The sequence below is a fragment of the Podarcis vaucheri genome (assembly GCF_965113315.1).
Source record: "Podarcis vaucheri genome assembly, chromosome: 7".
Classification (NCBI taxonomy): Eukaryota; Metazoa; Chordata; class Lepidosauria; order Squamata; family Lacertidae; genus Podarcis; species Podarcis vaucheri.
The window spans coordinates 66,813,362-66,841,078 of record NC_138765.1 but is presented as its reverse complement, the minus strand read 5'-3'; the positions used below and the strand labels follow the sequence as shown (position 1 = coordinate 66,841,078).

Genomic DNA, 27,717 nt, shown 5'->3' with positions numbered 1-27,717 from the left:
TAAACAAAAGATTAGGCCAAGAATTTATTTCATCAGACAGAGTTAAAAAGAGAGGCGTGGTGATCTACGCAAAGGAGAATCTATTACCAAAATTTTTGTTTAAAGACGAACAAGGAAGAATCCTGGCAATTGAAATACAAACCCAAGGAGAAAAAGTTTTGATACTAGGAATCTACGCACCAAATGAGGGGAAATCAGAATTTTACAAGAAGCTACATGAGACATTACTGGACTATCTGGACTACTCTAACATCATTATGATGGGAGACATGAATGGGGTGGTCTCTACCTATATGGATAAGTCACAGAACCAGAACTTGACCAAGGATGGAAGACTACCAAAAACCTTTTTTGAACTAACTGACAATATGGATTTGATTGATCTATGGAGGACGAGAAACCCCTTAGGTAAAGAAGGAACTTTCTTTTCTGAGGCTCACCTGTCATGGACAAGAATCGACCAAATTTGGACAACTAGAGGGCTGGCACCTAAGACTACAAGAGTGGAAATCTGCCCAAAGACCTGCTCCGACCACAACGCTCTGAAAATGGAAATGAGATTTACTACTGCCGACTCCTTCAGATGGAAAATGAATGACAACCTGTTAAGAGATCAAGAGATTGTAAAGAAGGCCCAAAAAGCTTTAAAGGACTATTTTGAAATCAACCTGAACACCTCGGTGGAAAAAAGAATAATCTGGGACGCAAGTAAAGCTGTTATGAGAGGGTTTCTGATACAACAGAACACGATTAAGAAAAAACTTTGGAACGGGAAAAAGGACAAGATATTAGAGAAGATAACAGATGGAGAGAAAAAATTAAGATTGAATCCAAAATCAAAAGAGACTTTAAGAGAAATTAAATTCCACCAGTCACAATATACGAAATTGATTAACCAAGAAGTGGAATGGAAAATTAAACAAATGAAACAAAGATCCTTTGAATCTGCGAATAAATGTGGGAAACTGCTAGCTTGGCAGTTGAAAAAGAGACAAAAATTAAATTATGTTACCAACCTAGAAGTTGAAGGGAAAAATATTCAGAAACCGGGAGAAATTAGAAAGTGTTTCCAGAAATATTTCAAAAAACTGTACACCCAAGGGTCTGAGGAAGTGACTGAGATAGAACAATTCTTGAAAGACAATGGCCTACTAGAATTATCCCAAGAGAAGAGATCAATCTTGAATTGTAAAATAACACAACAGGAAATTGAGGATGCCATTCAGAATATGCAGCTAGGCAAATCTCCAGGCCCTGATGGACTTACCTCCAAGTATTATAAGACGTTAAAAGACTATTTGATACAACCATTAATGGAGGTTTGCAACCAGATCATGGGGGGAGGGAGGGCACCAGAAACGTGGAAAGAAGCATTCATCACACTGATACCTAAAGTGGAAACTGAAAAGACTCAACTTAAGAACTACCGCCCCATCTCACTCCTAAACGTGGATTACAAAATATTTGCAGACATTTTGGCAAATAGATTTTAAAAAGTACTAAATGAAGTAATTCATAAGGACCAAGCAGGCTTTCTCCCAGGTAGACATTTGTTTGACAACACTAGGAATATTATCGATATTCTGGAACTTTTACAAACAAATATTAACACTAAAGCAGTGCTAATTTTTATTGATGCGGAGAAGGCCTTTGACAACATTTCTTGGAAATTTATGAAGAAAAACGTGGAAGGGATGGGAGTGGGAAGGGGGTTTGAGAATGGAATAAATGCAATTTATTCAGAACAAAAAGCTAAGTTGATAGTGAACAATGTGGTGACAGAAGAATTTCATATTGAAAAAGGAACACGTCAGGGGTGCCCCCTTTCCCCTTTATTGTTTATTTCAGTCCTGGAGGTGTTGCTGAACATGATAAGGAAGGATCGGCAGGTACAAGGAATACGGGTCGGAGCGAAACAATATAAACTGAAAGCATTCGCAGATGACTTGGTCTTAACATTACAGGAGCCAGAATCTAGTACAAAAAGAGTTTTGGAATTGATTCAGAAATTTGGTCGGGTGGCGGGTTTTAAGCTGAACAAACAAAAAACTAAGGTGTTAGGGAAAAACTTGACAGCTACTGAAACAGAGGGGTTTCAGAAGGAAACAGAACTAAATATTGTTAAAAAAGTGAAATACCTGGGGGTCAATCTGTCTTCTAAGAATTTGAATTTATTTAAAGATAATTATGAGAAATGTTGGTCAGAAGTTAAAAAAGATTTAGAAATTTGGTCAAGACTGAAGCTATCCTTGTTAGGCCGAATTGCAGCTATAAAAATGAACGTTTTGCCAAAAATGTTGTTTTTGTTTCAAGCCTTGCAGATTGTGGACAGAGTGGAATGTTTTGGAAAGTGGCAGAGGGATATTTCTAGATTTGTCTGGCAGGGCAAAAAGCCCCGAATAAAGTTTAAAATACTAACTGATGCAAAGGAGAGAGGGGGGTTTGCCCTGCCAGACTTAAGGTTATACTATGAAGCTGCGGCCTTCTGCTGGATGAAAGATTGGATTCTGTTAGAAAACACTGATGTCCTAGATCTGGAAGGCTTTAATAATTCACTAGGTTGGCATGCGTATTTGTGGTATGACAAGGCAAAAACATACGGAATGTTTAAAAACCATATTGTCAGAAAAGCAATATTTATGGTCTGAAAAAAATACAAAGACTTATTGGAAAGCAAAACTCCGAGGTGGGTATCACCAATAGAGGCCAAGGCTCGGAAAAAAACCAATATGGAGGCCGGCTGGCCGAAATATTGGGAAATAATAGAAAACATTGGAGATAATTGGAGGTTGCAGAGCTTTGAAAAACTAAAGGGTAAGGTGCAAGATTGGCTCCATTATGCCCAAATTAATGAGGTTTTTAAGCTAGACAAAAAAACAGGATTCCAGGTGGAAAAATCGAAACTTGAGACAGAGTTGCTAGAACCAAAGACCAAGTTATTATCGAGAATGTATAACTTGCTGCTTAAATGGAATACTCAGGATGAGACAGTTAAATCAGCCATGATAAAATGGGCTCAGGACATTGGTTATAATATCATGTCTGAAGACTGGGAGAGGTTATGGACCACCGGTATGAAGTTTACTGCATGTAATGCCCTGAAAGAAAACATTATGAAAATGGTATACAGGTGGTACATGACCCCGGTCAAGCTGGCTAAGATATACCATTTGTCCGATAATAAATGTTGGAAATGTAAGGAGGCTGAGGGGACATTCTTTCACTTTTGGTGGACCTGTCCAAGAGTGAAGGCCTTCTGGGAAATGATCTATAACGAGTTAAAAAAGGTGTTTAAGTACACCTTCCCTAAGAAACCGGAGGCCTTCCTTCTGGGCATTGTCGGCCAGAAGGTGTTAAAGAAGGATAGAACTTTTTTTATGTATGCTACCACAGCAGCAAGAATCCTCATCGCTAAGCATTGGAAGACTCAAGATTTGCCCACACTGGAAGATTGGCAGACGCAATTGATGAACTACATGGAACTAGCCTAGATGACTGCCAGGATCCGAGATATGGGAGAAGAAGCAATGGAGGAGGACTGGAAAAAATTTAAGGACTATTTGCAAAAGTATTATAAGTTATATGAACTTTAAGATGCCGCATGACTTGGAAGGTTAGCCCCAGCAACGAGAGTGGATTATATATGAAATTGGATAATATTTTTGAAAGAATCAAAGTTTAAATGGGTAAATACGACAATATGCTATATTTTTAGAGTAAATGGAAAATAAGGGATTTAAACTTAAACTGTAATTGAAAGTACAAAGAAACAAATGAAACAAGGGTATAATTTGCTGATAATTTTATTGTTAAGAACGCACTATGCGGGAGATGTGGGGAAGTTTGATAGAAATCTGGAATAAGTTGCTGAAATGGTTTGATTTTCTTCTTTTTCTTTTTTTATCTTCTATGCTCTTTCTTTTTTCTGTTCTATCTGTAATTGGAAAAAATGTAATAAAAATTATTTTAAAAAAAAGAACAGACCTCCAGAACGAATTAAGTTCTTAACCCAAGGTACCACTGTAGTAGGTGGGGCCATAGGCAACAAAGAGAGTGGACCCAGAGTCAAAAGTAGGCAGAGCAATCAATGCAACTTTTGCTGTTACACAACAAGCCAGATTTCAGCTACTGGAAGCCAGAGATTTACACACACACACACACACACACACACACACAAACAAACAAACACACACACACCCTTCTATCTTCCATGGACACTTTCCAGCAAGGAAAAAGCACTTGCCGGGGGTGCAATGCAAGGCATATTGGGTAGGGCCTGGGGCAAGAGGTGTAGCCTTAGAGAGAATCCCAGAGGCCAAGGAGAGAAGGTTGGAGGGTTGCATTTGGCCCTTGGGGTGCATGTTCCCCTCCGCCCGTTTCAAAACAGCAAAATATACATGTCCTAAATAAGCACAGTTCTCTTTAAATTTAAGAAGACGAACACAACAAATCGTACTATTCAGCCAACCAGATTAAGAAGGACCGACAAGTCTCCATTTCCGAGCATCTGGTGTCTCCACGTGGAACGCAAAGCCTCCTGCACCAAATGAGAGCATCTTGCGGGATGCGCACAGCTGTCACCTCACACTTAGAGCCTCAAGATCAGCAGCCTGAGATTCGCCCTGAAACTTCAGATCAACTTAATGTGAAGCTGGCTAAGCGGCCTTCAGAAATTGCAGGACTCATGGTATAATGGGTTTCATCTCTCTTTGCTTTTTTTTTTTTTGCAAATTATTGAGCACACTCTGCTTTGCAGCACCTTGCCTTTCGTGATTCGACACTTTTTTGTAGGATTTCGTAAGTGTTCGCAGAAACTTTCACGTGCGTCTTGCATCCTGAATTCGGGCCACATAACTGATGACATCTTTTGATTTATGTAATTTTACATAATTTTAATATGCAGTAGGCCTGCAACTGATATGGGGGTTACGTTCCAGGGATTGCACCTAAAGCCAAAATCATGTAAAGTCAAAACTCATTGGGTTCAGTGGTGGATGGAAATGCCAGACACTTTTCCTGGAACCCCACCCCTTTCCCACTCCCTTTTTTTTTTTTTAAGTCATGCTTATAAAGCTAAATGTGCATAAGTTAAATGCACATAAGTTGCAGGCTTATTGTACACAAATGATAAGGGTGTATGCAGAATGGAGATTACTTGTGTAAAGTGAAGCTAACATAGCAAGATTTATTATTGCCTAAAAGGGGGTTAAAATAATATGGTCCAGGGCATCATAATCCTGCAAATGCTCATGGAATTTCACTCTATGTGCATTCACTTTGTTGAGGACCTGAAATGACAAATTATGTAACATTTTGCAGGTGCCCAAATAATTCAGATTTTGCTCACATCTCTAGATGGGATTATTCATGGAAATACTAGGACCATAAAGATGGTCTGTTTAACTGGGTGGGTAACCTTCAGACTCAACCTCCCTTGCCATGTCTGTTCTTAGACCCAAGTCAAAATTACTCACTTTTTTGGTGGGGGGAGAAGGGGGGGCTGCAGCAGAAACAATTAAGGATGGGAGGATCTGTCAATTTCAGATTCGTGTTTTTCCCCCCACTCATCAGTTCTTCACATTTCCATATCAGTTTGCAATTTTATCTTATATTATTAATATTAATATTATTTTAAAGAACAAGTCCTAATGAAAGTTAATCAGCACTTTTGTGTGATGCTCAGTGGCTTTTGACCCCATTTGACCATGGCATCTTTCTGAAGAGGCTGTATGAGTTGCAGGTGGGTAGCACTGCCTTGCTGTGGCTCCAGTCCTACTCAGATGGTTGTTTTCAGAGGGTGATGTTTGGGGAGCATCATTCCACCCTGTGGAGCCTTCCATGCAGGGTTCCTCATGGTTCAATTTTATCCCCCATGCTGCTTAGCATATACATGAAACTGCTGAGTTGGGCCATCCAGAGTTTTGGAGTACATTGTCAGAAATATACTGATGACACACAGCTCTGCTTCTCCTATACATCTGCAAGTGTGGCACTGGACCATTGCAATGGACTGGATGAGAGCCAATCAACTGAAGCTCAATCCAAATAAGACAGAGGGACTATTAGTGGGTGGTTCCTTAGGCCAGATGTATGGGAGGTGGCCTGATCTTGATGTGGTTATATTCCCTCTGAAGGAGTGGGTACACAACTTGGGGATCCATTACTGTCACTTGAGGCTCAGCTGGTCTCAAGGGTGTGGAGTTCTTTCCATTTGACTGGCAGCCCAGCTGGACCCCTATCTGGACAGGGGTGGCCTAACTTCTGCTGCCAAGGCTCTGGTAACCTCTAGGTTAATTACTGCAATGTGTTCTGTGTGTGGCTGCCTCTGCAGACAGTTTGGAAACTTCAGCTGGTGCAGAATTCAGTGGCTAGGTTGCTCACCGGGGCAAGATGGTTTGAGCAAATAATACTGATCCTGGCCCAACTACACTGACCACAGGAGCCAACTCATAGGGGCCAAGGGGACTTCCCCCCCCCAAAAAAAAATCGAGGGGGTCCAGGCCACCCCAAAGTTGATGGGCGTTGCCATTCACATGGTGCGTGTGTACTGCATCATGAGATCGATTATGCAGGGTGGGGCTTACCTGGGCTTCCCCAATATTTTATTCAGATTGGCACCCCTGGCACTGACTGCCAATTAGTTTCAGAATCCAAATGTGCTTTATAGAGTGCAAAGGAAGTGTTTCAGATAAAGGATCAAAAGGAAAAGTCTTTGTCCTTCCCTGGCACCTGAAATTTCCCCTTTAACAGGTTTTCTTTGACTTTGATTTTAATTAGATGTGCCACACTCCCCGCTCCATCTCTGGTGCTGTAGTGGCACCAATGTCATCAACCAGCTCTCGGTGGAATTTTGTGAATGTCAGCAACTGAATGCACCAAAGGTTCAGTCTTGACAAGGACGAAAGAGGCAGGAGAGGCGTCCTTGGGAGCAGTGTCTAGGCAACGTGGCAATGTACAAAGCCAGCCTCCATCCCATTCTGCTTTGTAGGTTTTATCCAATCGCATGCAGGGAGAAAAATATGGATTACTGTGAAGATCAAAAAGCATGCATGAGAACATGAGAAAAGCCTGTTGGATCAGGCCAATGACCCATCTAGCACAGCATCCTGTTCTCCCAGTGGCCAACCACTTCTGGGAAACCTGCAAGAGCAACTATCCCCTCCTGTAGCTTCCAGTAACTGATATTAAGAGGTATTGCTGCCTTCAACAGTGGAGACAGAGCACAGCTGTCATGACTAGCAGCCATCAATAGCCCATTCCTCCATGAATTTGTCCAGTCCTCTTTTGTACACCCAAGCTGGTGGTCTTCACTACCTCCTGTCCATTTGAAAACAAAACCACACTTAGTTGTCCAGAATATCATACAATAGGATCACCAACACTGCTTGAAAATAGAACAGTTCCTGAGCACTCACTGGAAGGACAGATCATGAAGCTGAGGCTTCAATACTTTGGCCACCTCATGAGAAGAGAAGACTCCCTGGAAAAGACCCTGATGTTGGGAAAGATGGAGGGCACAAGGAGAAGGGGACGACAGAGGACGAGATGGTTGGACAGTGTTCTTGAAGCTGCCAACATGAGTTTGACAAAACTGCGGGAGGCAGTGGAAGACAGGAGTGCCTGGCATGTTCTGGTCCATGGAGTCACGAAGAGTCGGACACGACTAAACGACTAAACAAGTACCTGGAGATGGGGGACCATCTCTCAGCTCAGCCATGAAGCTAACTGGCTGATTTCAGACAGGTTATTTTCACCCACCCCTATCTACCTCACAGGACTGTTGGGAAGAAAGTATGCATTAAACCCTACGTAGCCCACTCCTCTGAAGAAAGGGGATGTATACTTTCCTGAGATCTTAAGCGCATTCATGTGTTATTATTTCCCCCTGACCACAAACAATGATACTGATCAATACTGGCCGGTTGATACTGGCCTAGTGCCAACATGCTGAAAATCAATAACTGCTGGGATCTGTGAACAGCTGCCCCTTGTGGCAAATATAATGCCATGAAAAACCTTAGTTTCAGATATTTGCTTATGAGGTCTGAGCTGGCAGTGAATGAGCCGGAATGAGACCTTGCAGGTGCAGCAGATAACCTGATGAAGATGTCAACCCTGTGTGCAGCAACTGTGAAAACGGCAAATTCCATGCAAGGGAGCACTAGGAAAGGAATAAGACTGCTGATATCACCATGCCGTTAAAATGATCCATGATGCAATCTCACCTGGAATACCAGGTAGAGCCCTGGCCTCAGAAAGGATATTGTAGAGTTGGAAAAGGTTCAGGAAAGAGCAACCAAAATGATCAAGGGGATGGAGAGACTCTTGGGTAAGGAAAGGTTGCAGTGTTTTGGGACTTTATAGTTTAGAGAAAAAGTGACTAAGAGGCAACACAATTGAAGTTTATAAAATGATGCATGGCATCGAGAAAGCAGATAGGGAAAAGTTTATTTTCTCCCTCTCTCGTAACAATAGAGTCAGAGATGACTTACACAGTGCAGGAGAGGAACGAGAATCTGAGCAATTCAGCATTACTCTTCCCTATCTGCAATCCAGCAAATTAACTCTGATCATCTCCTTCTGATGTCAGCAAGCGGGAAAGGAGTCTGCTCAGGGCCAATCTGCATGCCACTGCAATTAGCGGCGGTCAGTCGATGATGGTTCAAGCATTGCATTGCCGTGGTTCCCCCCCTCCCCTCGTGACTCAGACCTGTCAGATGTTGGTATGGAACAGCAGGATTATCCTTTGTCCAAACCTTAACCCTTGGGTAAAACATCAATTAGCAGCAACCTGAGGTATCTGCTTAGAAAACACCAGCAGAAGCAGGGGGAGGGGGATCTGGAGATGCTGAGCGCATCATTTTGGTTGCAGAGAAGATTAGAGAAACAGCATTTTCCAGGCCTTTGAAAGGGCTGATGGGGTGGGGGAGGGCAGAGAATGATGCTTGTGTTTCCCAGCTGGAGAAAAGAAGAGATATTTTGGTGAAACACGTAACGGTCCATACCAGCTAATATTTCACAGGAGGCAAAAAGGGAAAGCTTTTGAGGATGTGTAACACTTGCGGTCCCATACCAGGATGAGCCCTGGACACCCAATTTACATGTGGCTGGGGAGTGGGTGTAAGTGATGCCTTCATTCACCCACACAATCCATGGGCTGCACCAGTTAGCAAGCAAAGAAAGCACCCGTGAGCATCCCGTGACACATTGTTAATAGCTCAAAATGAGGCAGTGGCATGGTAGATTACACATCACATCTCGGGCTCAATTTGCATAGCCCTATAAAAGAAGGGACGTGAGTGGCACTGTGGGTTAAACTACAGAGCCTAGGACTTGCCGATCAGAAGGTCGGCGGTTCGAATCCCCGTGACGGGGTGAGCTCCCATTTCTCAGTCCCTGCTTCTGCCCACCTAGCAGTTCGAAAGCACATCAAAGTGCAAGTAGATAAATAGGTACCGCTCCGGCGGGAAGGTAAACGGCGTTTCCATGCGCTGCTCTGGTTCACCAGAAGTGGCTTAGTCATGCTGGCCACATGACCCGGAAGCTGTACACCGGCTCCCTCGGCCAATAAAGCGAGATGAGTGCCGCAACCCCAGAGTTGGTCATGACTGGGCCTAATGGTCAGGGGTCCCTTTACCTTTACCTTTTTATAAAAGAATGCAATAAATATGTGAGGGGCTTTGCCTGTGTAGAAGGGAGCATGCAAGATTTACTCCCCACATGATCACCCTCCACTCCAGCTCCAACAGGAACCCCTTCCCCCTCCCCTGAACAGGAGTCAGCATGCATAGAAATGATTGCAGGGTGTGGGGCTCACGTGCATTCCCACCATTTGTCACCCCAGTTCAAGCCCTCACTTAAACTCTATCTAAATATGGGGCAGTGCTACACCTTTAGAGTCGTAGGAACTTGCATGGAAGCAGTTTTATTTGATATAGTCAACCAAGGGAGTGGCTAATGTCGAGCCTGTAGCCTTATGGCATCAACTGTTTTCATAGACCTCGGAAGTCTATAAAGCTCTATACAACTTAGACCCAGGCTATCTGAAAGACCGTTTCCCCTCATATGAACATGCCCAGGCTCTGAGTTCTTCAGGGGAGGAGGCCCTTCTCCCAGTCCTGCCACTTCGAAGGCATGCTTGGCGGAGATGCAAGAGAAGGCCTTCTTGGTGTCTGGCCCCAGATTTCGGAATGCCCTTCCACGAGAAAACAGACTGGCTCCCTCCTCATTCTCCAGCCGGTAGGTGAAGATTTGTTCCAATAAAATCACTGATTTTTAGGAAAGTGCTGGGGCTATGATGTTTTGACTCTATGTGTGTGTGTTTAATTCTATTAAACCTTTAATTCTATTACTGTTTAATTGTTTTTTAAGGATGCTTTTTTCCTACCCCCATCCCCACCCCCCACACCTGTTTTGTCTGTAAGCCACCTTGAGTTCCTATCAGGAGGCAAGACAGGATATAAATAATAAGAACAATACGTGAAAGCCTAGTCAACAAAAAGAGTAGAATTTGGTTGTAGAATGGGCAATACTGTGACCCTAAGAACATAGGAAGATCCTGTAGCTGGATCAGTCCAAATGTTATTCAAGTCCAGTATCCTATTCTCACAGGATGTCCAAGGAACCAAGTGCTACAGTGTCTCCCTCCCAGCAAACTGGCATTCAGATGTATCTACTGCCTCTGACAGTGGAGGTAGAACAGGCATAGGCAAACTCAGCCTAGTGGTCAGGGATGATGGGAGCTGTAGTCCCAAAACATCTGAAGGGCCAAGTTTGCCTATGCCTGAGGTAGAACATAGCTATTGTGGCTCGTTGTGAGTTACTATCATTATCCCCTGTGGCCAAATGGGGAGGCTAAGGGTCAAAACAAGCTGAGGGGTTGCCCTAACCCTCATGCCTCCCATATTATTCCTGATGAATTGGCATGCATTTCCCCAAGCCGTTTTTTCCACTTGCAAAGGAGAAGGTATGAGGAAGACTTTGAGCTCACCTCATCTTCTTTGAGGAAGGGTTTTGAAAGCCCTTAAAAGTTGGTTTCTGAGCATCGCTGGGGACCACTTTGCCAGCGCTTTCAATTCAAAGTAATTCCACCCACCCCTCGGTGCAGAGGGTGCAATTTCATTCCGGCTTGAGCATCCTATACACTGTCCATCCCATCCCCACCATTAAAAATGTATGGTTCAGCTTATTTCCATTCCATCTCACTTGCATTTTATTGTAGGCTTATTTCCAAATTTTGCGCGCTAAAAATGAAATGGCAACGAAAGAAAATGCATTTAAATTGCACACATTTTACAGATGCATAAGAACCCTGCTGGATCAGGCCAGTGGCCCATCTTGACCAGCATCCTCTTCCCATAGTAAACTAGCAACTCATGCAGACACACAAGAGGCAGCCTTGTCTAAGGGATGAGCCCACCCTACCAGCTGAAGAAGACACAATTTTATTATTTCATTTACTTATGGCATTCATAGACCAGCTTTTTTCTCCAATGAGTTCAAGGTTGCATGCACGGTTCTCCTCCCTCTCCACTCAATCCCTCACAACAACCCTGTGAGGTAGCTTAGGCTGAGATGCAGCAACTGGGAATCCAGGTCACCCAGTGGAGCTTCATTGCCAAGTCGGGAGATTTGAACTCTGGTCTCCCAGGTCGCAGACTGACACCCTAGCTGCTATATCGAACTGGCTCACCATTTACTGCCCACAACAGAGGCTGAGTGCAAGGAAGTTTGCCCAGAACCCTGATTCAGCCAGGGACACAATGGAAAGCTTCCTCTCTACATTATTGCTTTGGGTTTCCAAGAGTGTCCAATTCTGTGCTTCTATGAGGCATCGGCCTTCTTTTATGGCACACAAGTGCACTGTAACACGATATAATGTCTAACAAGATGTAACATTGTGTACTGAAGCCAAGATTATATACATCATGTATTATTGATCAAGAGGAACTCTCGTAAAGTTTTATAAAAAGAAAGTTGTTATTGGGTTTTTAAAAAGAAAAAAGAAAAGAGGGAGGGGGGGAAACCTTGCAATTTTTCTCAAAGTCAGGGATAATGCCTAGCAACACTCTCCCCTCCAGGGGAAGATCCTGAAATACATGCCCTTTCCTGTTCATTCCCCACAACAGAGCGATGCTCTCTCAGTATCAGCGTGTGGGGGCGGAACTTGCTCCACTTCAAACACATGTCGAACTCTGTTGCCAATAGCAACGGAGCTCCAGAAAGCCTGCTTCACATCCTCGGAAGCGGAGGCACCTCCCGGAGGGTGTTGGGGCAGGAGCAACGACTGAATCAGTAAGTAATCGGAATTGGTAGCAGGATGTCTGTTGGAAGGGTGAATGGGCACACGTTCCCTCCGTCCCTCCTCACCTAATCTCCAGGTTTCAGCTACAAATAGCATAAGAGGCGGGGGCTTCCCAGTCTGCAACCCCCTGCCTTTTTGTAGCAAACCACTCTGAGCAAGCTGATTATCCTGTAAGGTCCAGGTAGTGAATGAGATAGAAATTATTTCATAATTTAATGCAAATCTACCTGATTTGCATTTTCTGAGCCACCATATGAACAAACAAAAAAATTATGAACCCCCTACAGTCGTGAGTTCCATAGATTAACTATGCACAGCACCCTTCAAGATTCACACTTCTTCATATCTGCAACTATTATTACCATAGCTGTCAACTTTTCCCTTTTCTTGCAAGGAATCCTATTCGGAATAAAAAAATGGGGAACATTGACAGCTATGATTATTACCCACCTGTCACCAGCAGGTCGCAGGGTGGGATACAACAATTTAAAACTGATAATTGAAAACAATTGAAGCATATTACATTCACAAAGACAGGGCGGGTCCTCAAAACACACATATCAGGTGCCAAAGGCAAGAGTTAGGGTTAGGAATTAGCTCCCGCTTCTGCACAGTCCTCCTCCTTAAAAAGTATATATGACAATCTGTAGTGCCCAAAGAAATGGTGTATATTATGGAATATAAACCTGCAGGAATGGATTCTATAATGCAAAATGAAAACATCAGGAGAAAAGCATGTGCAAAATGCATGTGAGCTTTAAGGCAGGATGCAAGAGAGCAGTGGCGTAGCGTGGGCTGTCAGCACCCGGGGCAAGGCAAGTAATTTGCGCCCCCTAACCCGTGGATTTGCGCACCCTAACCCTAACCCCCAGATGTTGTGCCCAGTGCGGCCGCCCCCCCCTGCACCCCCCACGCTACGCCACTGCAAGAGAGAGAGAGAGAGAGAGAGAGAGAGAGAGAGGTGTATTGGTTAGAGTACTGGACTAGGACCCAAGAGACCCAGGTTTAATTTTACACTTGGCCATGAAGCTGGGTGACCTTGGGCCAGTCACTGCATCTCGGCCTAACCTGCCTCACAGTGTTGTTGTGAGGATTAAATGAATAAATGAGGAACATTGAGGCTGAGAAGTGGTGACTGACTGGCTCAAGATTATCTTCACAGCTGAGCAGGGATTTGAACCCAGGTCTCCCATCTTCTATTTCATCTACACCACACTGGTTCTTCGCTCTCCTTAAATACCCAAGCAAACACTGCACAGATATCATCTCATCAAAAGTCCATCCATATAATATTGGAATCAAGCATTATGTGTAGCAGCACCTAACCACCAAAACTCTGTCTTTCTCTCTCTCCCCCTCTCCTGCTATCAGACAGGCTTTGTAGTCTTTCCAGCGCTGATTGAAAGTGTTCCTTTTTCAACCAGGCTCTCAAGTAGAGAGGTATTCGGGGGGGGGGGGTAAAAATATATAAAATATAAAAAACCCAAGTCTGTATGAAATTTGAAATTGTTTTCCTCCATGGAATTGCTTTTCCGCATATGAAATTGTTTTAATTGCTTTTATGTATGAAGTCCTTTTGTGTAGGTTTTTATTTCTGCTGTTTTTGTTTCTTAAATCACATAGGAAGCAATTCATAAATGAAAACCAACCAGTGAATAAAATTCCAAAGATTGATTGCTACCTCCTCCTGCCTGACTCAAGCTGGAACAAGACATTATTCACCTTGGAGCCACAAGGCTGCTATCAGGAGACGCGGCAAGCAAAATGATGTACTTTAGAGTTCCCGAGTCTAGAAATAAATTTGGATAAATTTCAGATGCATCCTTAACCATGTTGCCATCAGGCATTTAGGATAATAGAATGGTAGAATCACAGAATTGTGGTGCTGGAAGGTTCCCCCAAGGGCAATCTAGTCTGACCCCAAGCAATGCATGAATCACAGCTAAAGATAGCCATCCAAACCTCTGTCTGCAAACCTCCAGTGAGGGAGGGGCCACCACTTCCTGAAGGAGTCTGTTCCACTGTCGAATGGCTCTCACCATCAGAAAGTTCTTCCTTGTATTTAGTCCGAATCCCTTTTCCCGTCATTTGAATCCATTGGTTTGGGTCCTACCCTCCAGAGCTGCAAACAATAAACTTCCTCCATCTTCTATGTGATGGTGTCAGGGAGTGGCAGGCCCTGAAGGGTATGTGGCGCAGGCAGAGGACCGGCAAAGTGACCCCGAAGAAGGGAGCAGTGATTTATGGCATATGGCATTGCCTGCCAGGCAGGAGTCAGGGGAGGGAGGGTCAGGGCAGACCGAGAGAGAGGAAGGTGTGCCAGATGTGCCAAAAGAAGAAGAGGCTGTTTAGCCAACAGACTGGTCAGTAGACTCCCCACAAAGTTCCCCCACCCAGCATCTCCTAAAACCAAGAGGGGCTTGAAGTGGGAAGGGCAGTGGCACCTTCCATGCAGAAGTTGCAGCTTGTGGGTGGGCGACCTGTCAGGGAAATGTATATAAGCCAGCAAAGGGGAAGGTTTTCCCTGTTGCTGCAACTGCTCCACAGGGCCCAGATTTGTGGACAGCTGCCTAGAAGCATGAGGACACAGGTGGCGCTGTGGGTTAAACCACAGAGCCTAGGACTTGCCGATCAGAAGGTCGGTGGTTCAAATCCCCACAATGGGGTGAGCTCCTGTTGCTCGGTCCTTGCTCCTGTGAACCTAGCAGTTCACAGTGCAAGTAGATACATAGGTACCGCTCCGGCGGGAAGGTAAACGGCATTTCCGTGCGCTGCTCTGGTTCGCCAGAAGTGGCTTAGTCATGCTGGCCACATGACCCGGAAGCTGTACACTGGCTCCCTCAGCCAATAAAGCAAGATGAGCGCCACAACCCCAGAGTTGACCACGACTGGACCTAATGGTCAGGGGTCCCTTTACCTTTACCTAGAAGCATGTGTGCATGTGTGCATGCCTATCCAGAGCATGGAGGAAGCTGCTGTCAGTGTTTCTTTTGCCAATAAAGTGGTAACTAACAAGCATGTGCCTTCCTTATCTGGGACAGGCTGTGACAGACAGCCCTTTGAGTATTTGAAGATGGCTATCACATCACCTCTCAGTCTTCTCTCCTCCAAGCTGAGCATACCCAACTCCCTCAGCCGTTCTTCATAGCCGTTCTTGATCAACCCAGTCACCCTCCTCTGAACACCTTCCAGCTTGTCACAGAATCATAGAATTGTAGAGTTGGAAGGGACCACGTGGGTCATCTAGGCCAACCCCCTTGCAATGCAGGATTCTTTGCCCAAGGTGAGGCTCGAACCCACAACGTTGAGATTAAGTGTCTCATGCTCTACCGACTGAGCTATCCCAATATCCTTTGGACTGTGGTGCCCAGAACTGGACATAGCACTCCAAGTTGATAGTGCCACACCACGAGTAGTCAATACAGCAACCTTCTGATATTGTGGTATACAGCTCCCATTGTCTCTGATCCTTAACTTTTGCTGGCTAGGCCTGATGAGAATTGTAATCTAAATCTGGAGGTGGCTGCACTAGCTAAAGAGCAGATGCAAGACTGCTGCTTTCCCTTTTCATTTCAGCAGCCTACCAAACACTCCTTCTAATGCCTAGTTCAGTATTCAGGGAAAGGAATAAGTTAATATCTATTTCTCCCTAGAAGATGGGTCCATTAGAGAAATTAATCTGGGTATAGATTATACTGTAAATTCCAACAATTCCTCTCTTTCCCTTTTATTAAAGAGAAGCATCTTTCTGGGCTCTACGAGTCACAACCAACATTCTCTGCGATTTAATTTACTTCATGTGTGGCAAAGGGCCTTCCAGTCTAAACTTCTGTAATAACAAACATAATTTGCAATAAATGGAAAGTCCACTTCCAGCTGCTGAGCGAATGGAATCGGTGCATTGCGCTATGAGGAATGAGCATGGCGCTTAGATTCGATTACAGGGCTCCCACGTGTGGATTTACTGAGCTTACGGACAAACCCCCTTTAAACCCCCAGTGAGTACCACACATAAAAATGAAGGATCAGAGGGAGGGAAGGAGGGAGTTCCAGTTTGCTCAGTGGCTGAACATTTTCCTTGAAAAGCATTTCATTCCATTTTCAACTGTAATCCTTTTGTTCGTTTGTTTCTTTACTAGAAAACTACTCCCAAGAAGGGGTCCATGATAGAAATTTATAAAAGTATGCATGCATGGCATGGAAAAAGTGGAAGGAGAAAGGGGTAGGGTTTCCCCCCTTCTCTCATAAGACATTAGAACTCGTGGACATCCAGTGAAACTAAATGTTGAAAGAGCCGAGGCAGACAAAATTAAACCCTTCTTCACACAACACATAGTTAAACTGTGGAACTCCCTGCCACAGGATGCAGTGGTGGCTACCAATTTAGATGGCTTATAAAGGGGATTAGACAAATCCATGGAGGAGAAGACTATCAGTGGCTACTAACCTTGATGACAATGCTCTGCCTCTACCGTCAGAGGCAGTAATGCTTCTGAATACCAGTTTCTGGAAGCCACAGGATGGGGAGAGTGATCTTATGCTTGAATCCTGCTTGAAGGCTTCCCATCATAGGTATCTGAGTGGCCACTGTGTACTAGATGGACCATTGTCCTGATCCAGCAGGCACTTATTGTGCTCTTATGTCCAGGTCATTAGAGGGCTCAGGGGAAAGACTATGTCTTTTTGCCGCTTGAAACAAAAGGCTAGAGAGTTGCCTCCTTCGCCTCAGGTGCAAAAGCTGACCAGACTGGGAGCTGAATCTTCCTTCAATACTGCCAACATGATGGTATCCTCCACCACACTGGAAGTCAACAAGGAAGTTTAGAGGGAGCAGGGATTGGCCAACTGGTACATAGACACCTTTCTTCCACCATCTCTCCACCACTGCCCCCTGTCCCCCCCCCCAGTATCTGCCATCTGAGGCAACTGCCTAATGATAGGACAGTCCTAAGTAACTTACCAGCATGCAACTGTGTTCAAGAAAATTATTTTGGCATTAAGGAAACCACACTGTGGGTTTTCTATAATGGGTTGCAAAATGGCAGAGGGATGATGAGGATCAGGTGGGCTACACAGATGGGCTAAGCAGTTAATTCTGTCCCATTTCGGTCTCAATACTAACAACAAGAAATTGAGCCTTTAGTGTCATTGGCCCAGTATGGGGTAATGCTTTGCAAACAGATGATTCAGAAAGCTCCTTTTGTGCCAACTTTTAAATACCGTATTTTTTGCACCATAACACTCACTTTTTTCCTCCTAAAAAGTAAGGGAAAATGTCTGTGCGTGTTATGGAGGGAATGCCTACGGGTGGCATGCCTACGGATTTTCCTCCTCTAAAAACTATGTGCGTGTTATGGTTGGGTGCGTGTTATAGAGCGAAAAATACGGCACTTGCTGAAAACCTTTCTATTCTATCAGGCAATTGATAATACAGCTTTCCACAGTAGTTTCCTAATTCCAGATTTCAACTTTTTTAATATGGCTTTTATTGCATGGTTTTATACAAAATTGTTGTGAACCACTCTGATATCACATTCTATGAATTAGTGGTACATGTGTGTTTCATTTCTGTTACGTAGTATGCCCCTTTATCCAATCACAATAGAAACCCAGTGTGTTTGTTTGTTTTCCTGCTTGGATGAACAACTGGAAATGAAACGCAACATTTGCACACATACAAGCAAATACATACAAATCTAAAAGCAATCTATAAATATACCTGAAGTGTCTCCTGGGATCTTGGGTGGAGGGGCACCAACCTCTTTTCTGTTCCCATCAGAAGTGGCAGGTGGTACCATTGTGCTAATCACACCGGGGTTGTTCTTGGGTGTGCCAATCCCAGGGCCAGGTCCTTCTGGCTGAACCGTCGTGGAAGCCGCAGTTGTGGTGGTGATCGTGGTGGTGGTGGTGGTAGAGATGGTGGTGGTCTTGTGTCGCAAAACAGAGATGGTGGTGGCACTGCCATAAATTCCCGAGAAGCTCTCCAGGGTTTCCAAAGGGCTTGTGGACCCCCAGACAATCACCTCGGTCTCTGGAGTGGGCTTGCCAATTGCCCGGAGGTACCTTTTCCTCCTCCTCAAGTAAGTCTGGTATGCTGTACTCCCGTCTGCCAGAGAAGGGTCTGATCTGGCAGGGACAAAGTGCTCGGGGTGCCCATTTTCCCAGAGAAGGTCCGTGGCTTTGTGTAGACGTTTGGAATGATACGTACTGGCCAGCTGTCCATTAGACCGTTCCAAATAGGGGAAAGCATGGTTCCCCGGAAGCCCATAACTCCTGGCCTGCTGCCCGGATCTAAGACTCCACAAAGGACTATGCCAGAATCCATGTCGGTCACGGTGACCCGGTCTTTGCAAGGGCCTATGACCGTGGCCCAAAGATTCACAAGAGGTGAAATCCATGGCAAGTCGGAACATGGCTATTAAAATCCAAGCATGGCTTCGTACAGGATAACCTGACCTGCAGATAGACACAGAGCTGCGTTAGAAAGAAGCAAACAAACAGAAAGGTCAACAGAGTTCATTCAAGGGGAGTGTTGCAGGATGACGCACTGAAACTCTCCAGACTGTTGCTCATGGATCTGGCAGTTCTGCTTGTCTCCAAAATCTTATCTCACATGAGTGGCTAACAAATCAGAGAGTGGGCTAGCTCTGAAATTTCTTCCCTGGCACACAAACCTTTGGGTGGTGAAGATTTGTTGGATTTCAACACAGGTTGCCCTTTAAATGTGACATTTTACATGGTTGAGTCAGCAAGAATGGAGTCCAAGCAGGACTGGACCATACTGTTATCCCAAATGTGCAAATTGGCTCAACGTTTTTGGTTAATGAGCACTTTTGTTTCCAGAGCTGGAACACCTCCTCAGACACCTTAAAGGTCTCCCTACCCACATTTGCCAAAATGTTTTCCCAAAATATATCTAGTTGATGCCCACAATATTGAACAGATGACATTTCTTTATATATATATATAGAGAGAGAGGGGGGGGGGTACCTTGGGTTACAAACGCTTCAGGTTACAAACACTTCAGGTTACAAACTCCGCTAACCCGTAAGTAGTACCTAAGGTTAAGAACTTTACCTCAGGATGAGAACAGAAATCGTGCAGCAGAAGTGCGGCAGCAGCAGGAGGCCCCATTAGCTAAAGTGGTACCTCAGGTTAAGAACAGTTTCGGGTTAAGAACAGACCTCTGGAAGGAATTACCGTAAGTTTGTAACCTGAGGTACCATTTTTTATATATATATATATATATATATTTGCTTTCGTAGATTTTCACGGGTATAGGAATGCAGGTTTTGGTGTCTTCGGGTGTCTTCCCGTGTAAGAGTCGGGGTGTCTGTGCGACGTTTCGACGAGGTCTCACTCGTCATCTTCAGGCTGGTGCTTTCGGCTTCTTGTTACTGGAACAGAGCAGAATCTGGTGTTTGAGTTCCTATAAATACTGTTGAGGGGTGTGGTGTATAGCCTCCAACGTTCTGGGCAGAACCACACCCCTCAACAGTATTTATAGGAACTCAAACACCAGATTCTGCACTGTTCCAGTAACAAGAAGCCGAAAGCACCAGCCTGAAGATGACGAGTGAGACCTCGTCGAAACGTCGCACAGACACCCCGACTCTTACACGGGAAGACACCCGAAGACACCAAAACCTGCATTCCTGTACCCGTGAAAATCTACGAAAGCAAATATATATATATATATATATATATATGACTGTCATCAGGCTGCTCCATAATCCTGGATTTGCATGAAGTCAGAGGGCAGCCTCTGATGAAGGATTTGTAGTGCTTCATCACAGTCTTGGGAGTTGCATGGCCAAGGTATGGGGGGGGGGAGCAAAGGAGAAGTCAGGATATAAAATTGGGTTTTAAAGAACCGCCGAGGTTTGATTATAGCAGGAATGGAGGTACACAGAGTAGCTGTGATGGGATATGGGGGAGTGCCTGAAGGAGTTGTGAGGGGATTTGAGATTTGGGTGTAAATCCTGAGGTAAATCCTGAGGTTGGTGGGTTGGTGGCGGGTAGGTAAGGTTGGCAAGCAGTATGAGAAGGGGTGGTAGCCCCTAATGAATTCCATATTTGCTATTTGACAGTTGACACACAGTAGCATTGATGGATGATATACAAAAGCATTTTGCAGTTTTCAAATGTCACATTCAGAATTGGATATTTGGGCAAAAATTGAATATCGGTGAATCTAACCCGGCTTCCCATTACCCTGGAAGCCACAGGAGTTGACAGTGCTCTCTGTCCTCAGGCCCTGCTTGTAGACTTCCCACAGGCATCTGGTTGGCCACTGTGAGAACAGGATACTGGACTAGATGGTCCTCCTTTGGCCTAATCCAGCAAGGGCTTTTCTTTTCTTCTGAAAAACACTGGACTATGGGAAGGGAAGGCAGGGAAAGTCACTTTGCCATCGCCACCCACAACCAGCCTTGCTTTGTGGGCCCACAGCATTTACTGCTCAGAGATATACTGCCCTTCAATGCAGAGGTTCGATTTACATCTAATAGCCATCAATCCCTTCCATTGTTCCTCTCAGCAATAACCAGGTTGACTCACTGCCCGGGATTGCAATTTAGCAGCCCTGAGATAAGCCCTTGTATTTTTCCTTCCATCCGGCACATCCAGTAGGCTATAAAACTTACTTTTTTAATGAAATGAAATAGAGATGGAAGAGAGAAGGGAGAGAATGGCTGCATTATGTCTTGCTGACTGGGCATGATGCACAATCAGATCTGGCATGATCACGCAAACTGTTCGGAATGGCTCTGGGTCCTCAAGGGCCTGACACAGCTCTGTGAGACTGCAAAATCCTATCCTGGAAACTCGGCCAGTCTTGGCCACATCTGCTGAGCAGTGAAAGGTCAACAAGATCCAGCTAGTCTCTCTGTAGAAGTATGAACATGAGAATGCAAGAAGAAGCAACCCATCCACTCCAGCATCTTATTTTCCCAGTGGCCAACCATATGCCCAATGGGAAGCCCAGAAGCAGGATGTGAGCACAACTGCATTTCCCCCAGCTGTGATTCTGATGCTAGCGGTCTATAGGAAAGGGACTGAACCTAAAACTGCCAGTATCAAAATACTGTTATACAATTCTATGGTGCAGCCACAGTTGGAATACTGTGTGCAGTTCTTGTTGGCTAACCTCAAAAAAGGATATTACAGTGGTACCTCGGGTTACAAACACCTCGGGTTACAAACACTTTGGTTACAGACTCCACTAAATATTTTTTCCTATTTTCTCCTTCTGTTGTAACATTGGAACTTGTGGACATCCTGTGCAACTTAATGTTGGGAGATTCATGACATGTCAGGCATCAGAGGACCCAACCCCCCACAGTAGGTTGCTAGGAATGGATAAGACAAGGAAAGTTATTACCAGTGCTTTTTATTCAATATTCACAGAGAGAGGCTTAGAAATGCAGACTCTTGGAGTAATGGTGCTGCTCCCAGTGAAACCCCACCCCCTCCGTCTCTCCCACTTCTTCATGAGTCATCGCTACCAGTGCTGGAAAGGGCCTTTTGCCTTTGAGCTCTTTGCTCTCCTACTTTCAAGGCCCGCCATGTTCTGGGAGAGGAGGGGGATCTGGAATGCTTTCTAAAGAGTTGTCTCTCCCCTGGTGCTTCTTCTTCCTCTTCTCCCATTATTTCCCAGTCCCCCCCCCTCCTCAACTGCCTCTCAGCTGTAACCTCCTTCAAACCCCATTGTAATTCCGAACTGTCTCCTTCTTCTCAGGAAGTGTCAGACTGGGGAGGTGGTCTCCACCATTCCTCCTCTGGCCAGTCCCTGACAAGACAGATAAAAAGAAAAAGAAGAAAAAGAAAGTATTTCTTCACATGACACATAGTTTGTGGGAATGTTCAGGGATGCAGGAGAGGATATATTGTCTGCTTATATCCTTTTCCAACTTATGTTAACAAGTTCTACAATTTAGCAGAGTAGCATTCCCCCTTTTTAAACTTGCAGCGGATGCGTTTGCTCAGGCTTGCTAAAGCCTCTATAACAACTGTTCTGTTATTTCCCCCTTATTCCTTCATAAAAGATAAGACACGACACAGTCTTCTACAAATGTATAAAAAAGGTTTACTCACACATTCTGTTCACAATCGGATCCCAGAAGGCAGACTTAGCTTAGAAAAGTAACATATACTTGGAAACTATTCCATAAGAAAACAGTCCCTTTGTCCTCTCTTGGCTGGAAGCCAAGAGGGCATCTTTAGCTAAGCAGATGTTGCTTCTTCGATGCATGTGGAGAAAGAGAGAGGTAGCTGCCCTGCCCTGTGCTTTTGTTGTTACCTGCACAGGTGAGGCCACATCCACCTCTAGTCACATGCAGGGGAAGTCTGTCCCAGCCCAGAAGGAAACAGGAAGTTTACCTGATGGCTGGACAAATATTCCTCCCCATGGGTAAACATGTTCACTCTAGGAATATTGTACATGACTGCTCTTGTGTTTCACATCCCACATAGTTAAGCTAGGGAACTCAATCCCCCAGGAGGCAGTAGTGGCCACCAACTTGCATGCATTTAAAAGAGGCTTGGAGAAATTCATGGAGGATGCAGTCTATCAATGGCTACCAGTTACAGTGGTTGTGCTCTTTATTCAGAGTTACAGGCAGCGATGCTTCTGAATACCAGCTGTTGGAAATGAGTTATATACCAGCTGTGGGGGAGGGAGAAAAACTTTCCTTTATCCACTTTCCCTATGCCTTGCATAGTTTTATTAACTTCTATTATGTTGCCCCCAACATTCGTCCAGTCCTGCAACTGAACCCTATTTGGTTCAGTGATGGCAGGGAGTGCTTCAAGGTGATACCAATAAAAGCCAGAAATCCTGGCACGATCTGCAGAGGAGGGAACTATTGGCTCTTCAACACCACCACTGATGATAGCCAGCGGGCAGTATTGCAGCTACTGTCCTTAGGTGTGCTAGGAAGAATGCTTCTTTTTTTAGAGGCGGAGATGGTTCATTTGGTTAAACGGCATTGATAGAGGTGTCAGGGGTTGCTTTAGAACTCCCCCCACACACACCTCCAAATGGGCCCAATGAGTCTCCTACCTGCCTTTGCCACCCCTTTTATGATGTCTGGGAAACAATAATTGAAAGACAAAAGAGGGAATCATTCTCCTCTCCTGCAGATCTGCAAGGAAAATCCCAGGCATTGCTGCGGGTAAGTCAAGAGTGCAAGTTTCCAGAGAGAGCATTAAAGCAAGGCTCTTCCTTAATAAAAATGCCCAGCCTTGCTGTCATTTATAATGGCCCGTCAGACTCAGACTTGAGCCCCGGCTAACACTGTTAATGTGATTTGAAATTTCTCCTTGCAGGAGAGGAAGACAGCCAGGGCACAGGGTTGCCTGACAGGGCATCCATCTCCAGGCTCACAATCACCACAGCTCCAAGTATATAACTTCATTCTCTCAACCCTTGTGGTGTTTTAACCTCTGTGTCTGCAGACTGGGCAGTCTGTATCCTATCCACACTACATAAGCAATTCCTTTTACAACTGAGCAGCAACTTACATTTTGGTCTGGGTTTATGGGGTAGCTGGGGAGGTTCTAAGACTTTGTTCGGTCCACAGTTTTACATGGAACAACCCCATTCACACCTCCTGGACATATCATATCAGAATGCAGAGATCCCTTCTATTTATTGCACTCCTCCAAATTTTGAAATACAGCTTTGAGCTAAAACAACCAAAATGCCTATAAAAATGCACGTTTCGCATTAAAATGCATGCTTGTAAATGAAATTCATAACTATGTTTACTCTAGGTTTCCCCTCCTATATACAATCTTGTATGCCATTCTGCCTAACACAGTATGCAAAATCTTTTTGCAAAGCAACTTCTTCTACGCTGCTCTTTGGTATGTTATTTTCCACAACAGATGCATTTTTAGGCAAACTTTTCCCTAGAATGTACATTTTTGTGCCCATTACTTGGCTGGAGAACCACATTGCAAAATTCAGAGGAGTGTGAATTTTTGAAGGATGTCTGCATTTCAGCTCATGCACTGTGTTAGTTGAGTGTAAATTAGGTAGGTTTACCTTTAAAGGTGAACTGAATCAAATTTATTCCCCATCCCTAATTTAAAGGCAAAATGTGACCTTTTCAAAAAAGTGATTTATTTTTTGCTGTGGTTTGCTTGTATAATAATAATGATAATAATAATAATAATAATAATAATAATAATAATAATAATAATAATAATATATTTATACCCCGCTCATCTGGCTGTGTTTCCCCAGCCACTCTTGGCAGCTCCCAACAGAATATTAATAATAAAAAAGTGACAACATCAAACATTAAAAACAAGGGCATTCACCAATTGATGCTGAAAGAGGATGGAATGAATATATGAATAAAAGCAAGTGAAACTGACGCGGAAACAGAATAACCTGATCCATCCACCAACCCCTACATGTACTTTATCCTGCCTCCGCTATCTGAGGGGGGAAATCGCAGACGATTTGGAATGGGGAAACTGTGTGTGTGGGAGAGTCCAACTGTCTCCCCTGATGGTTGCAGCAGTGACTGCCCTTGTCAAAATCAGTTCCCACTCAAAAGATGCTTTTAGCTCTCTTTAGAAACTGTAGGGGATGATCCAGTCCTGCAACCCTTGATGTCAGGTAACGTTTGGTCCTAATTAAGAGGCCTCAGCTAAGGTCAATCACCAGGTGCTGGAGTTCCAAGAACAGGCAGAGTAGTGGGTGCGGTCAGTCTGTGTGGACAATGGTAGGGCCAGACACAGGTTCAGAGTGACAAAAATAGGAGAGGAAAGGAAACTCTCCAGAGCAACAATCCAGAGCAAAGGAGTAGGCACTTAGACAATGTCGTCACTAGGGCTGTGATCCTGAACCAAATTGGGTTGACTCAGGATTCAGCTGGTTTGCACCAGGTCAGGTCAGATTAGGTCCATGCAAGATCCAAGGCTGTCAAAAGAGTGGGGAGGTCTGGCAGAGAGGAGAGAACAGAGAAAAGGAAGGAAGCCTACATACATTTCTTTTTCCCATGACGCTGAATGCATGTTTAATAGGAGTTGGCAAACCCTCATCCAAAATTAACAGGTAGCATTGAGCTCTGTTCATTCATGTTCATCTTCATTCCACATACAAACATTGCAGATCATATCCAGTGCTAATCCTTCTCCGTGTAAACCCTTTGGAATTAATGGGCATGACTAGCCGCAGGCCATTCATTTCCATGGGTCTACTCTGAACACAACTAACAGTCAATGCAACCCTATCAATGTAACTTCACGGCTGCATTAAAATTCTTGTCGAGAAGCATTTGCTGGTGCATGGGCAAAGCACCACAGACAAGGAATCTTGATGTAGCTATGCATGCAGTCGAATCGCAATGCAAGAGCAATTCATTGACACAATTGATAGTGTAGAAGGTAAAGGCTGCAGGAGTGGTTTTTTTGTAAGGGAGAGGGCAAATTGCCCTAAAGAGTGCCCTCCTGTGGGCTCACCTCTTCCTCATTCCTGACCCTTCACTCACTCTTTCCTGCATAGGCCTTGCCTGCTTGCTCAGAGGCAAGGAAGGAGCTGATTCCTTACTCCAGCCCCTGCTTCCTTACTCCAGCCCCGGTTCATTTGCACATACAACAGAGGCAGCAAGGGGTCCAGCAGTGGGGCCAGAGGAGAGGAGGAGTTGGTAGTGGTCTTGTTAATGGTGGGTGAAATGTCCAGTGCCCATCAATGTTGAACCCTTGATGCCAGACCTGGAGAATGACGGAAATGTGCAAGCCATCCACCCACAATGTTCTATACAAAATCCAGACATTTAAACAACAGAGATCCAAATCAATGGATTCAAATGGCAAGAAAGGAGATTCTGACTAAATATTGGGAAGAACTTCCAGAGGGTAAAAGCTGTTTGACAGTGGAATGGAATACTTCAGAAGGTGGCGGACTCTCATTCACTGGAAGTTTGTAAGCAGAGTTTGGATGGCTACTCTCAGTTGTAATTCCTGCATTGCAGAGAGTTGGACTAGATGATCCTTTCGGTTTCCTTCCAAGCCTACAATTCTACGATTCTATGTTTCTTTGAGGGCATCAGAAAGTGCCAAATGCACCCGTTTTCAAAAACAAATTCCAAGGAGAAATTTGAGTGAGGAAAATTCCGGAAGCCTCTGCCTTGCTCTGATGCTTCCTTCGTAAGTGCATGAACTAAGGCTCACTCTCTGTACGTGAGGGCCCGTTGGACATCTGTGGCCATCTCAGTCAAGGGGAAAGGACATCCTTTCCTTGAGGTGGCTGGAGAAATCAGCTCATTGGGAACTAAAGATTTCCTATCGCTGTCTCCAAATAGTTTAGTGGTGTGTTGCCTAGACAACCAGAAAACTCCCACACATAGCTATTTTATTCAGGAAGACATCCTGTCAACACACACCATCTTTCTCTCCCTCGTGTGTTCACACACACACACACACACACACACACGGGTTTGTGTGTCAGATGAGATCCTCTGCAACAGATAACTGTGGGGGCTTCAATGCTTTCCAACCCAAATTCTACCTTACCAGGAAATACGGACGCTTTGGGCAATTTGCTTGGCTAGGTCCATCCTTGAGATTCATTCTCCCCTGCCTGACAAGGGGATCATGAACTGTGATGTTAATGGAGATGAGTGAGCAACCTCGATACGGTGTCTTGAAGGAGGAAACTCATTTCTACTTCATGTCAGTAGAATTGCTTTGGGCAACCCGGAAAGGATAAGCTGGCCACTGGCCATACCTTATCATGGGTGATAGTCTGGAGTAAGGATGGAAGGGTGTGCTTCTCCTCAAACTGGAAAGGATCTACCCATTTGTGAGAGTTCCAAGTAAACCTTTGCACGGCCCATCCAGAAGAACCTAAGAAAAGCATGATGGGTCAGGCCAATGACCCATCTAGTCCAGCATCCTGGGTCCAATTCTGGGTGCCATAATTTAAGAAGGATGTTGGCAAGCTGGAACGTGTACAGAGGAGGGTGACCAAGATGGTCAAGGTTCTGGAAACCAACCATGAGGAATGGTTGGGTATGTTTAGCCTAGAAAAGAGGAGACTAAGAGCATATATGATAGCCATCTTCAAATACCTGAATGGCTGTCACATGTCTCCTGCTATGGGTGGTAGGGCCCAAACCAGTGGTTTCAAGTTACAAGAAACACTAAACATCAGGAGGAACTTTCTGATGTTAAGAACTGTTCAGCAGTGGAATGTTCTCCCCTGTAGGTGGTGGATTCTCCTTCATTGGATTTTTAAGCAGAAGTTGAATGGCCATCTGTCATGGAGGCTTTAGTGAGATTCCTGCATTGCAGGAGGTTGAACTAGATGACTAGATATTCCAGGTCTACAGTTCTATGATTCTATACTTTCTTTTACCTGTCCTTAATCTCCAAACGTTCAGCTTCATTGTATCACC

The 27,717-nt window shown here is 44.6% G+C and overlaps 1 protein-coding gene across 5 annotated transcripts in view; it reads right to left on the bottom strand.

Annotated features, from left to right (window-relative positions):
* AJAP1 (adherens junctions associated protein 1) overlaps nt 1-27,717 on the bottom strand; it is a 134,515-nt gene that overhangs the window by 60,497 nt on the left and 46,301 nt on the right. For all 5 annotated transcript variants that reach the window (XM_082233431.1, XM_082233435.1, XM_082233433.1 and 2 more), the window contains exon 2: nt 18,024-18,760. In XM_082233431.1, the coding sequence (XP_082089557.1) occupies nt 18,024-18,760 (737 nt within the window). The remainder of the gene's footprint in view (nt 1-18,023; nt 18,761-27,717) is intronic.